General features: G+C 49.3%; 1 protein-coding gene across 1 annotated transcript in view; it reads right to left on the bottom strand.

Moving 5' to 3' along the window:
* MTOR (mechanistic target of rapamycin kinase) overlaps positions 1–12,380 on the bottom strand; it is a 118,111-nt gene that overhangs the window by 15,463 nt on the left and 90,268 nt on the right. The window contains exons 37-47 of the mRNA XM_084786680.1: positions 9,905–10,020; positions 8,783–8,900; positions 5,792–6,040; positions 5,124–5,224; positions 4,225–4,321; positions 3,811–3,909; positions 3,348–3,470; positions 3,063–3,245; positions 1,960–2,094; positions 1,595–1,769; positions 285–420 (exon numbers count right to left, since the gene is read on the bottom strand). Of these exons, the coding sequence (XP_084642806.1) occupies positions 285–420; positions 1,595–1,769; positions 1,960–2,094; positions 3,063–3,245; positions 3,348–3,470; positions 3,811–3,909; positions 4,225–4,321; positions 5,124–5,224; positions 5,792–6,040; positions 8,783–8,900; positions 9,905–10,020 (1,532 nt within the window). The remainder of the gene's footprint in view (positions 1–284; positions 421–1,594; positions 1,770–1,959; positions 2,095–3,062; positions 3,246–3,347; positions 3,471–3,810; positions 3,910–4,224; positions 4,322–5,123; positions 5,225–5,791; positions 6,041–8,782; positions 8,901–9,904; positions 10,021–12,380) is intronic.

Genomic DNA, 12,380 nt, shown 5'->3' with positions numbered 1-12,380 from the left:
GCAGCAATCCTCCTGTCTCTGCCTCTGTTTCTGTCGCTGGGATTATAGGTGTGGGCTACCATACTGACGTCTCACGTTTGGTTCAGGTGCCTCAAGCTCTCTATGCAGCCCAGGCTAGCTTTGAACTCTTGATCCTTCTGCTTCTACCTCTCAGGCTCTAGGGTCATCAGCATGTGCCATCATACCTGGCTCAGGTACCGTAAAGACGCATTATTACATGGACATTGTAGCATGAAATGCCAAGGCTCCTAAGAGTTCAAATATCCTCACAGTGTTCTGAATACCTGAGGTTCTTCCGAAGAGACGTAGGGTCATTGGCTAGGAGTGTGTTCACCAGGCCAAAGAGCTGCATCACTCGCTCATCCTGCCGCAGGTCCTCATGGCCTTTCAGGAGGAAAACAAACTCGTGCCCATTGCTGCCTGTGAGAAACAGAGGGAGCCACTGGGATAGATCAGAGATGCTCACACTACTGCCCAAGACTACCAGCTATTCCCAAGGCCCTAGGGAATCCGCCCTCCTCTCCTAGTCACACTGTCCCCCTAGACAAGCACGTGTCCTAGACTGAGGAAAGAACAGCTCTTCTGTTGATGGTCCCAACGTCTCTTGGGACCCAGGTTCAGTTCCCAGCACCCATAGGACAGCTCACAACCATTTGTAACTCCAGTTCCCGGGGATCCAACACCCTCTTCTGGCCTTTGTAGACATGTATGTGGTGCACAGACATATACAGGCAAAATATCCATACACATTAAAGGGAGTAATCATGAGGGACTAGGGGCCTCATCCCATCAATCATATAATAAGCTTCCTGTCCTATAATCCTAGTTCCAAGTGGCGCAGAGACAGGAGGATTGCGGGGACTTACTTGCTTTTGGCCTAACAAAGAGGGCTCCAGAGCCCCATATTCAGAGAGGGATCCTGTGCTAAAAAGGAACTGGCACGGAGTGATAGAGATACTGATTCCCTCTTCTATCTTTGACACTGTAGTCACATGCACATACAATCTCTCTCTCTCTCTCTCTCACGAGTAAGGAAGTCAGGCGTGGATGGTGGCACGTGCAATACAGTAAGTACTTGGAAGGCCTCAGGTTTGTGGCCAGCCTGTCCCACATAGGACAAGTCAGCCAGGGACACAGAACGGGAATCTGCTTCACTCCCCTTGCCTGCCTCCCTACAAGGGCAGGAGGCCTCACAATGCCCTCTGAGCTCTAGGGCCTCCCTTGGCTGTGTGGGTTGGTAGCACTCTATTCCTAAAGAAATTCTAGAGGCAGCTTCACCTTGACATACTCTAACATACTGTGAGAATCCAAGTTCTGTCTGCTCGTTTTATGACAGTAAATCAGGAACACTCAAGAGCGCAGAAGCTCTGTCTTCAAAGCAGCTTGTCATGTTCCATGTTCGCTTCGGATGCCCATACCTGCCCACCACACCCAAATGGTCAGACCAGGGTGACCATCTGCTACTTCACTGCACCAAGTGCAGCAAGGGCAAATGGGAGCCTTGTAAGACGTAACAGGAGGAGAGTCACTGTCCTCCCTTTCAGAAGAGGGGAGGGAACGCAGGCAGGGTACAGGAGCTGGGCTGGGTCCTTACCCATCAGCGTCAACTTCCGAGGCCTCTGCTTGGACGTGATGACTTGCAAAGATGGGGCTATGGACTGAATGCGGATGATTGGCTGGTTGGGGTCATATGTTCCTGGCACAGCCAGTTCAAGGTCTCGGCACATCAGAAGTTTGGGGGAAACATACTGTAGCTCCAGGGATGTTAGCTGTGAATAGTTAGGGAAGAGTTTAGACTTCGGCCTCTCAAGGGAAACTGAAATGCAGTTTAATTATTTTTCTTTCAGTAAATGGCCAGAAGTAATTGCTGGTCCTAGTGTCTCCAGCAGAAGTGAAGAAGACATGCAGGATAAGCCCAAGAGCTCACAAGGCACCCTGTTGGGAGCCTCAAGAGCCTACCTGGGGCAGCTGCTTGGAGATCCGTCTGAACACGTGATAATAGAGGTCCCAGGCCTGGGTGAGGTCTTTGACGTTCCCTGATTTCATGTACTTTCTGCACCACTCCTGTGCCTCCATTAAATCTCGGCCGTACGCCTGAGACGGAAAGCAGAACAAAGTTACCACGGTGGCCTAGGAGGCTAACGCCCTAAGCAGACCACACGGATTCCAAGGGTGCCTGAGGGGGTATGAAAGTACCATGAGGGAACGGCTGAGCAGCAGGGACTGTGCTGTCCAAACCCTGAGCTCCCAGGGCACGAGGGTGACCTACCCGGAAAAGGGAGGCAGGGAGAGATAAGATAGCGCCTGGAGGAATCTTGTGAGTTTCTGGTTAAAACTTTGTTACAATTTCAACAGCGGAGGGGGTGGCCTGGTGGGTAGTGCTGGCCTGGCAAGTGTGAGGGCCTGGGTTTGATCCCTCCAGCCCGTCATGAAAATGAAAGCAACTTAGGGGGCTAGAGAGCTAGCTCAGTGGTTAAGCTTAACAGCTGTTCTTCCAGGTTTTGAGTTCAATTCTCAGCAGCCACACAGCAGCTCATATCTATAACTGTTTCCCATGGGATCTGATACCCTCTTCTGGTTTGCACAGATGCAGACAAAACACCCATCTACATAAAACACAGAAATAGCCAGGTGGTGGTGGCGCATACCTTTAATCTCAGCACTTGGGAGACAGAGGCAGGCGATCTCTAAGTTTCAGGATAGACTGGTCTACAAAGTGAGTTCCAGGACAGCCAGGACTACACAGAGAAACTTTGTGTTGAAAAACAAAAACAAACAAATAAACAAGTATTTTTTTTTTAAGCTAATAAATTTACTTATTTAAAAAATAGAAAGGTTGCTGCAACAATTACGTTTCTAGTGTTTTGTTTTGCTTTTTTTCCTGGGCATGAGTTCTAAGTCTAGGCTGGCCCTGATTCTGTAATTCTCATGCACAAAATACTGGGATTATTTTTCTATGCTATGACCTGTACTGGGTGTAACTTTTAAGGACAGTAGACAGGCCAGAGAGAAAGCAGTGTGGTGAGGAAAGCGTAATGTCCTGTCATGTTCTGATCCCGTACCTGATTAAAGGACGTTTCCTTCAGAGTTTGGGGTCCCCGTTCCATCATAGCATGCAGGGGCTCCAGCACCTCAAACATGCCTTTCACGTTCCTCTCCCCGAAGTACAAGCGAGATGCCTCTTCCAGGCCTTCATGCCACATCTCATGCCAGAGGATGGCCACCCGAATCAGCTCCTCACTCACCTGGGTCAAAGGGAGAAGGAAGGGGCACCACAGGAAAGCTATGATTGGGAAGGTGTGACTTGGGGACCGGGGACAGAGGCTGCTGGCTGGAGGCTCACTCACCATCATGGCCTGCTGGACCAGGGTGTTGCTGTGCTCACACATGTTCTTCAGGATCTTGTTGGCTGCATTGTGCCGGGCTGTCGTGGTGGACTTCGAAGCCACCGTGAGCGGGTAGATGAGGGCCTAAGCAAACAGAGGGACACTTGCAAAGGCTAGCCCCCAAACCAGAGATCAGTGAGGCTAGCCCCCAAACCAGAGGTCAGTGAGGCTAGCCCCCAAACCAGAGGTCAGTGAGGCTAGCCCCCAAACCAGAGATCAGTGAGGCTAGCCCCCAAACCAGAGGTCAGTGAGGCTAGCCCCCAAACCAGAGGTCAGTGAGGCTAGCCCTCAAACCAGAGGTCAGTGAGGCTAGCCACCAAACCAGAGGTCAGTGAGGCTAGCCCCCAAACCAGAGGTCAGTGAGGCTAGCCCTCAAACCAGAGGCCAGTGGTTTCATGAGAAAATGCTCAGGGTCTGCCCGTACCTGGGGGTGGTACCGACCAATATCTGTGAGAAGCTGGTGAATGAGCCGGCCCACCAAGGGTCTGGGTGTGTCAATCCTCGCAATGAGCTGTGGTATAACCTGGTGTGTAGAAGACACAATATGCAGCACGTTAGACAGGAAAGCTGGCTGATTTGTTTTGCTTTTGAGACAAGGTCTCAGGTAGCCTAGGCTACATGACCCTTTTGCCTCCTCCCCCCACGTGATGGGACTTCAGGAGTATGCTTGGGTCTAGCAGCTCTTGCAATGATGCAGCCGTTCAGTTTCCTGGCACAAGCAAGGGAGAAGATACAGTTTGGCCCTTGGGACTATGCTGTGCTTCCTTATAGCTTATGATACAGATGGCATGGCTACTATGACCCACGTGGCCCATGCTCACTGTCACCGGATTCTCACCTGTAACCAAGTATCAATCTGAATGGCCTTTACCCCTTCCACCAAGGCTTCATTGACATCTGGCCAATGACCATAATCAAACCACAAGGTGAGGACTCTGCAGAGACAGGAGAAGTCACAGGGAATTGAGTTTCCTAGATCATGTTTGTTTTTCATTGTTATTTTTTGTTTTTGTTTTGAGACAAGGTTTCTCTGTGTAGCTTTGGCTGTCCTAGACTTGCTTTATAGACCAGGCTGGCCTCAAACTCACAGTGATCCACCTGCCTCTGGTTCCCAAGTGCTGGGATTAAAGGCCTGCGCTACCACGCCTGGCAAAAAGATTTATTGATTTATTATTATGTTTAGCGCTCTGCCTGAATGTACACCTGCAGGCCAGAAGAGGGTGTCAGATCACATTATAGATGGTTGTGAGCCACCATGTGATTGCTGGCAATTGAACTCAGGACCTCTGGAAGAGCAGTCAGTGCTCTTAACCTCTGAGCCATCTCTCCAGCCCCCATTACTAATCTTTAAGGCTGTAAATGGCTGTAACAGGTGGCAGAGCTCATGAGGGCCCTCTAAAGATTAGCCCAATCGCTTCTCTGTCACGGTCACTGAGACACAAACTCAGCTGCAGAGATGAGCCAGACAGGGTCTGTACTGCAGGACGGCCCCCGGCGAGGCTGCTGAGTCAGACCAGTTAGTCCCTAGGGTGAAGGTGAGACAGCCCCCCCTTCTCACTTCTCCTCCTCCATCCTCACGGCTCTCAGTGTCATGTGTCTCCAGGCACAGAAGGAGAAAGGTCCATACACTGACCTGGACTTACTGAGCAGATGGGGGAATGAAGACACCAGACAGCCACTTCTCTGTCCTGGCACTGACAAGGCTGTTCAGAGTCACACCCTCCCCTTCCTACATACCTGAGTGTATCCTGGAGGTTATTGCCTCTCGACAAGGAGATAGAACGGAAGAAGCCTTGGACAGCAGGGACTGTGTACAACAATAGGGTTTTGGACAAATCCTGTCGAAACACAAGTGTATTAGTGACACTCAACTCTCTCATCTGTAAACACCGATGGCAGCTGCCTCAAAGGGTCGTGAAGAGTGAGAATGCTATGGCTGAGGAGCCCATGGCATCCAGGATGCACTCCACAACAGCAGCAGGTCTCATCATTGTACCTAGGCCTACGGCGTCCTGACCACGCTTGCTCTGTTCTTTCCAGCTGCCCTGCTGCAGTCTGGACTGACAGGCCAAGCAGAGGTAGACAGAGAAAGAGTAGGGCAGAGGTCAGATCTCCAAGGCCCTGGCCTCAGAGTGGCCCTGCAGCTGTAGCAGCCACCCACACATGGGAGCAGCGCCCTGGGAGGATGAGCTCACCGCTGTGGGAAGCACCACACGGAGCCTTTCCTCAGCTCTGACGCAGAAACATGCCAGCAGCCCGGGGGCACAGCTTCCGGCATGCAGTAAGGATGGCCAGTCAGTGTGTGCGGCCCGTCCTGCCTCAGAGAGAGTCTCAGGCGTCTACGAGCTTCACAACTATGTATTGCTCAGAGCTATGCTCTGGCCAGTTCTGAATGAGGAGATTACCTCAGTGACCTTCTTCTGCAGTGGAGATGGGGTGGGGCTGTTCTCGGTACTCTCAGCCTCACTCTCACTGTTGCTGCCCTCGGTGCTGGTGGCTGCGGCAGCAGAGGCAGCTGTGGTGGCAGCAGTGGTGGCACTGGTGATGTTGGCCCCGCTGGCATGCCGCAGTTTCTTCTTCTCATCACGGGCTTGGTTCTGATGTTTGTAGTGCAGCACTGCTTCAAAGTTCATCACTGCCCATGCGTGCCAAGCCTAGGTGCACGGGGTGAGAATCAGGCAGACACAGGCTTGCTCTGATCTACGGCAAGGCCCAGAGAGCAGAAGGCTGGATTCAAGGCAGGTCTTTTTTTTTTTTTTTTTTTTTAAGATTTATTTATTATGTATACAATGTTCTGCCTCCATGTGTGACTACCTGCCAGAAGAGGACACCAGATCTTATTATAGATGGTTGTGAGCCACCATGTGGTTGCTGGGAATTGAACTCGGGACCTCTGGAAGAGCAGGCAGTGCTCTTAACCTCTGAGCCATCTCTCCAGCCCTCAAGGCAGGTCTTAATGTCCTCAGTCCACCCTTAGGATGCAGCCTCAAGATCAGCAGAATTGAGACTCTACTTCTACATACACTCAGGAAGGGGACATTGCTATAGCCAATGACATGTGTTCACCTTTTGAGCACGAGCACTGATGGCACCAGGCTTTATGGTGAGCACTGTGAGGTTGTGGCTAGAGGGGCAGTGTAGGCAAGGGCGCTTGCTCACTAACTTTAAGGTCTATGGACTCTGCAAGGCAGATGGGGTCAGAAGAGGTGGGCAACAGGAGTACCAGTGATCCGAAGGGCTCCATGAGAAAGAGGCTTGGCCAAGCCTTAAAGAGAAGTTGCAGATGGAAAGAAGGGAACAAGAGGTGGTGCCAGTCGATCCTCCTGGCTGGGAAAAAAAGGCAGGGACCTGGATGGCATGCTCAGAGTCCAAGGAAACACATGTGCTTGCAGCTTGAGGCCCACAAAGCAGAGAGAGGGTAGCTGGCCAAGAGTACAAGACAGTGGAGCAGGTGTGCTGGGCCAAGGCAGCCTATTTCGTCTGTGAGAAAGTGGGGCTTCTGGGGCTGGAGAGTTGGCTCAGTAGCTAAGAGCACTGTCTGTTCTTCCAAAGGACCCGGGTTCAATTCCCAGCACCCACATGGCAGCTTACAACTGCCTGTAACTCCAAGATCTGACACCCTCACACCAATGCACATAAACTAAAATTAAATAAAGATATATCTTTTTTTTAAAAAGTAAAAATAAAAATATTTTTTAAAAAAGTGGGGTTTCCTGAGGTGTTTTTTCTAGATTTGTTTTATGTTGATGAGTGTTCCGCCTGGTGTAGCACATGTATGCCTGGTGCTTGTGACAGTCAGAAGAGGGTCCCAGATCCCCTGGAACTGGCAATATAGACGGTTCTGATCAACAAGGTTCCCACTAAGCAAAACTTTACTGGACTTATTTTCAAATCCTGGATATGTAGCTATCCAGAGAGGGGAAATTGTTCCTCTCACAGAGCATGCTCTGTATATATGTGGATGCACATGTGCCCTCACATGCATGTGTATGCTGCTGGGGTAGAGCCCACTGCTTTGGGCTCACTATGCAGATGCTGTCTCACTGAGCTACATCCTAGCCAAAGCGCACAGTTTTCAGATCAGCATGAAGCATTTGCAGAGGATAAATAGTTTTTATTGCAAATGTTTCTATGGTCTTCAAGTCAACTTTGATCCAAGAGGGAGTCACTTATAAATTACTAGTAACTGTGGAGATTTTAGAAAGAAATTGATGACACTACTATAACAAGCAGATATTAACTGGAAGTCTTCAGAAAAGGAATTTTATTTTATTTTTTATTTTTTTAAAGATTTATTTATTAAAAAAAGATTTATTTATTATGTATACAGTGCTCTGCCTGCATGTACATCTGCATACCAGAAGAAGGCATCAGATCACCTTATAGATGGTTGTGAGCCACCATGTGGTTGCTGGGAGTTGAACTCAGGACCTTTGGAGGAGCAGCCAGTGTGCTTAACCTTTGAGCCATCTCTCCAGCCCCCAGAAAAAGAATTTTAAAAAGTGTATGTGCGGGCTGGAAAGATGGCTCTTCCAAAGGACCCGGGTTCAATTCTCAGCAACCACATGGCAGCTCACAACTGTCTGTAACTCTAAGATCTGACATGCTCACACCAATGCACATAAATTGAAATTAAAATAAAAAATTGTATGTGCTTCCCTAAAGACACAGGCTTCTAGGAATAGCCCCTGCACCAGCTAGTCAGTCAGGAATAACCCTTCTATTAGCTAGTCACTTTTTTGTTTGTTTGTTTTTGAGACAGAGTTTCTCTGTGTAGCCTTGGCTATCCTGGGCTATCCTGGACTTGCTCAGTAGACCTCACCTGGCTCTATCTCCTGAGTGCTGGGATTACAGACATGCACCACTGCACCTGCGTGCTAGCCATTCTTTCGTACATTTTCTATGGTTTGTCTTTTAGAAAGGCTTCTGGTAATATAATAGGATGTTAGATATTCCCAACGAAAACTCAAAATTCCCAGCAGAGAAACAGCCAGGGGTGGAAGCTACAAAGAAGCATGCGCTACAGATGACCCAGGGACGACAAGGGATCAAACAGACGCCTCTCCCTAGTGCCAAGGGAAGACAAGGGGTCAAACAGGCGCCTACATGTTCCTAGGATGACAGGTCACCGAGAGGCTGTCACACGGCTGCGGCTCTCCCTAGTGCCACTCAGAACAAGGGCATCACAGGAAGTGTTCCTTAAACCAAAGCCCCAGTTAGCTTCTCTGGAATCCATAAAGGAAAGCACAGGCTCCTTGGGCCTCTGACAGACTCCAGGCCCTCCAGGGAACTGGCTGTGCCTGTGAGAACATGGGAGAACTCAAACAGGGTGCAGGACGCAGGGCCCACTGTGTGGAGAACTGAGGGGCTGGGAGCCAGCTCTGGCCCTCGCTCACCTTGTACCAGCTGCGGTCGTGCTCGGTGGCAGCGCTGTAGTACTGCAGCACCTTGGGGATGGTGCTCTCATTGATGCCTTGCAGGTTCAGCTGCCACTCCCCAAGTTTTAGGAAACACCTGAAAACAGAGAAGCAAGACCCCTGCTGGTCCCTCTCATCAAAGGCCCGGAAGGAGAAGAGCAGACTGCGGGGGTGCCCTAAAGACTTCTGACAGTTACTCTTGCTTTCAGGGGGGCAACTGATAGATGTTCAAGCCTGTGAGAAGAAGGAAAGGGGTCTAGAAAACCCCTTAGAGGCGTCTTTTCTTTAGGATCCATGTCTTCCAACAACAGCACACGCTAGGCACCTGGTACAGGTGTACCTGCATGGATCTGTCTACCGCCCCCACGCTTTGTGGAGGACAGCTGCTGACCACTTTTTCTCATTGATTCCCCTCCCCCTTCTCCTCTCCTCCATTCCAGACAGCACCAACACTAGTGCTCGCCGCTGCTCTCTGTGCTTGACGCTGGGCTTCTACACCACTCACGTCATCCTAGGAAATAGGTGACAGTACTCCTTTACACGTCAGAAAATGAAGAGCAGAGAGACTAACCTACCAAGACTCAGAGATAGCTACACTTGGAATTAGCAGTGTAGGTGCCATTTTAAAACAAGGAACCAGAGTCAGTTATGGGGCTTGGTGGGAAAAGGCCCTTGCCACTAACCTTGATGGCCTGAGTTCCATCCTTAGAACTCAAGATAGGGAAAGAGAACTGACCTCTGCAAGATGTCCTCTGAGCTCCACAAGCATGCTGTGACTTGTGAGCACGCACGCACGCACATATGCACACACGCATGTATGCACGAACGCACATGCGTGCACACACACACACAGACACAGACATAAGATTTAAAAATGTGTTTGGGAATAAGGAGCTTAATCCCGCAGGTGAACACCAGTTGGAGGCCGGCACATGCATGTTCTTGCTGCCAAAGCCTTGGGAAGTAAGGGCAGAGACGGCAGCAGATAAGCTGATGGCTGCCTGAGGTCTTTCCGTGGGAGAGTGAGAGACGTGAGCAGCAAGCTCCTCCAGGAGCCATGAGTGTGCCCTTGCAGAAGCACTGGTGGTGGGCAGGGCTCACCTGGCCATGAGCTTATGCAGTTCCTGCTTGTGCTGCTGGTCCTCAGTGGCAATGGCGTGCTGGGCCTGCTGCTGCATAGTCTGGACAAAGTGCTGCATGTGCTGGAAGGCATCGATCTGGAGCAGGACAAAGGCACAGAGAGCCACTTGGCACATTGCCCAACCCGTCAGGGACCTAAGTCAGCACTTTCCAAAAAGAGCACCCTGAAATACAGGGTGAGGACCCTACTGGACAGGAAACAGAGCATGCCACTGGAAAAGAGCCGGGCTATTCCAGAACATTCATGATTTACTCCAGTTTTAGCTTTCCCCTGCCAACTCTAATTATCACTTTAATAAGTCTTGGGAAACCTGAATGCCCGGCCAACCCAGGTAACAATTCATATGACGCAATGGCAAACAAGTACTCCTTCACTAACAGTGTACTGCCCCAAGGCAGAGCAGGCTGATGGGAGCTGTTTCTAGCTAGTAAGACTTCAATATGTATTAGTATGTGCTAGTATTTAGTATGGATGCTTCACCATGGCAAAAGTATAGATTTAGAGATCAGATAGGAACCCAAATAAAACAGAGAAGGCTTTCATGCACCCGAGTGGAAGAGGGAAAAGACGCTAGCTGTGCAGACCACTATGTGAGCAGGGTGGCTTGGGAGCAGAGTCTTTATAGCATCCTCCGGCCATTAGATCTGGGACCTGACAGGAGGCAAGCAGTGGGAATCTGAGGTAGGAGCAGACAGCTGCACTGATTAGGGGCGATCTGAGGCCAGACCCAGATATTGTTCACGCCTGTTGCATCCAGAAACACCAGCATCCTGATGCATAGGGCCACAGTTTTGGGTTTTGTTTAATGGTGCCGGGTATTAAACCTTGGATTTTGTGGATGCCAGGCAAGCACTGTTGCCATGGAGCTAGAGCCCCGGCCCTAGAACTGTTAAAAGGCTTCCAAGGTAGATGGAGCGTGCAAACATATAAAGTATAAATTAAAATGTGGTGCAGTCTAAACACTAACAAGGGGGAGAAACACATGTAAGAGTGCCGCCAAGGTTATGCATGCTTCTCTACAGAAGGATGGGAAAAGGCAGAAACATCAAGAAGCATTAGGCATTCTTCTGGTAAGTCACGTAAAACTTCTAAAGTTTTCCATAACAGAAGCATGCCACAGTGTGAAAACAGCCTGGATGGAAAGCAAAACTCTCTGGGTTAGTAGGAATGACTAAGCCTCTATACTTTAAATGTTAGAAATCAACTAGTACTAAAAAAACAGGTTTTTTGTTTATTTTATGTTTGAGGCAGAATCCCTCTCTACAGTCCTGGCTGCCCTGAAGCTCAGCAAGGCTGGCCCTGAGCTCACAGAGATCCACCTGCCTCTGCTACTTGAGGGCTGGGATTAATGGCATACGCTACCATGCTCTGCCTAAAATAGTGTTTTAGAGTCATGCATGGTGGCATGCTGACCTCAGCTGAGGCAGGAGGACTGAAAGTTTGGGTTAGCTTGGTTGTCGCAAACTATGCCTCAAAAACAAAAACAAAATGAAAAAATCTGGAGCCCACATCAAATAAGTACCCTGTGAGCATATCCTGGTGGATGTAGGCTCCAGACTGCATGATGTTGCACTGAGGATGCTGCAGGACTTTAAAACCCTATTTCGGGCAAAAAAGGAAAAAAATGTAATTAAAGCCAGTGGTGCTGGTGGCATTGGCAGTGCACGCCTTTAATCCCAGCACTTGGGAGGCAGAGGTAGGTGGATCACTGTGAGTTCAAGGCCAGATACAGATATATTTTATTGTAACAGCCTGGTCTATAAGGTGAATCCAGGACAGTCAAGGCTACACAGAGAAATCCTCTCTCAAAAAGCCAAAAGCAGAAGAAAACAAACAAAACCAAACAAAATTAATTAAAAATAAATGAATTAGCTGGGTGGTGGTGGCACACACCCTTAAATCCCAGCCCTTGGGAGGCATAGCCAGGTGGATCTGTGTCTGGCTTACTTTACTAACAAAACCCGGGGATGATGGCTTATATCCCTCCAAGCATCATTCTGTGTATACACATTGAAAACTCATGTTCTGGCCAGTGAGATGTCTCCAAGGGTAAAGAATGGTGCCTCCACCAAGTCTGACAACCATGGTTTGACCACCAGGAGCCACATGGTAGAAGGAAAAAAATATATATATATATAATATATATATATTGCATATATATATTATATATATTATATCCTAAGTTTTCTAGTCTACCCCTCTGATGTAGGAGTCATCTTCTCTCTCCTTGTAAAGGGCCAGATAATAAGCAGATGCCAGTCTGTATCTGTGGATTCCATATTCTGGGAATCAACCAACTGTGGATAAAAATACTGAGGTTGGGCATGGTGGAATAGCCCTGGAACTCCAGCCCTGGATGTTGGAAGTAGAGAGACCGGGAATGCAAAGCCAGGGTTAGGGATGAATCTGAGGGTAAAGGCAGTTACATACATACGC

The sequence above is a fragment of the Acomys minous genome, assembly GCF_964271855.1.
Source record: "Acomys minous genome assembly, chromosome: 6".
NCBI lineage: Eukaryota > Metazoa > Chordata > Mammalia > Rodentia > Muridae > Acomys > Acomys minous.
This window is presented reverse-complemented; position numbering and strand designations above follow the sequence as displayed.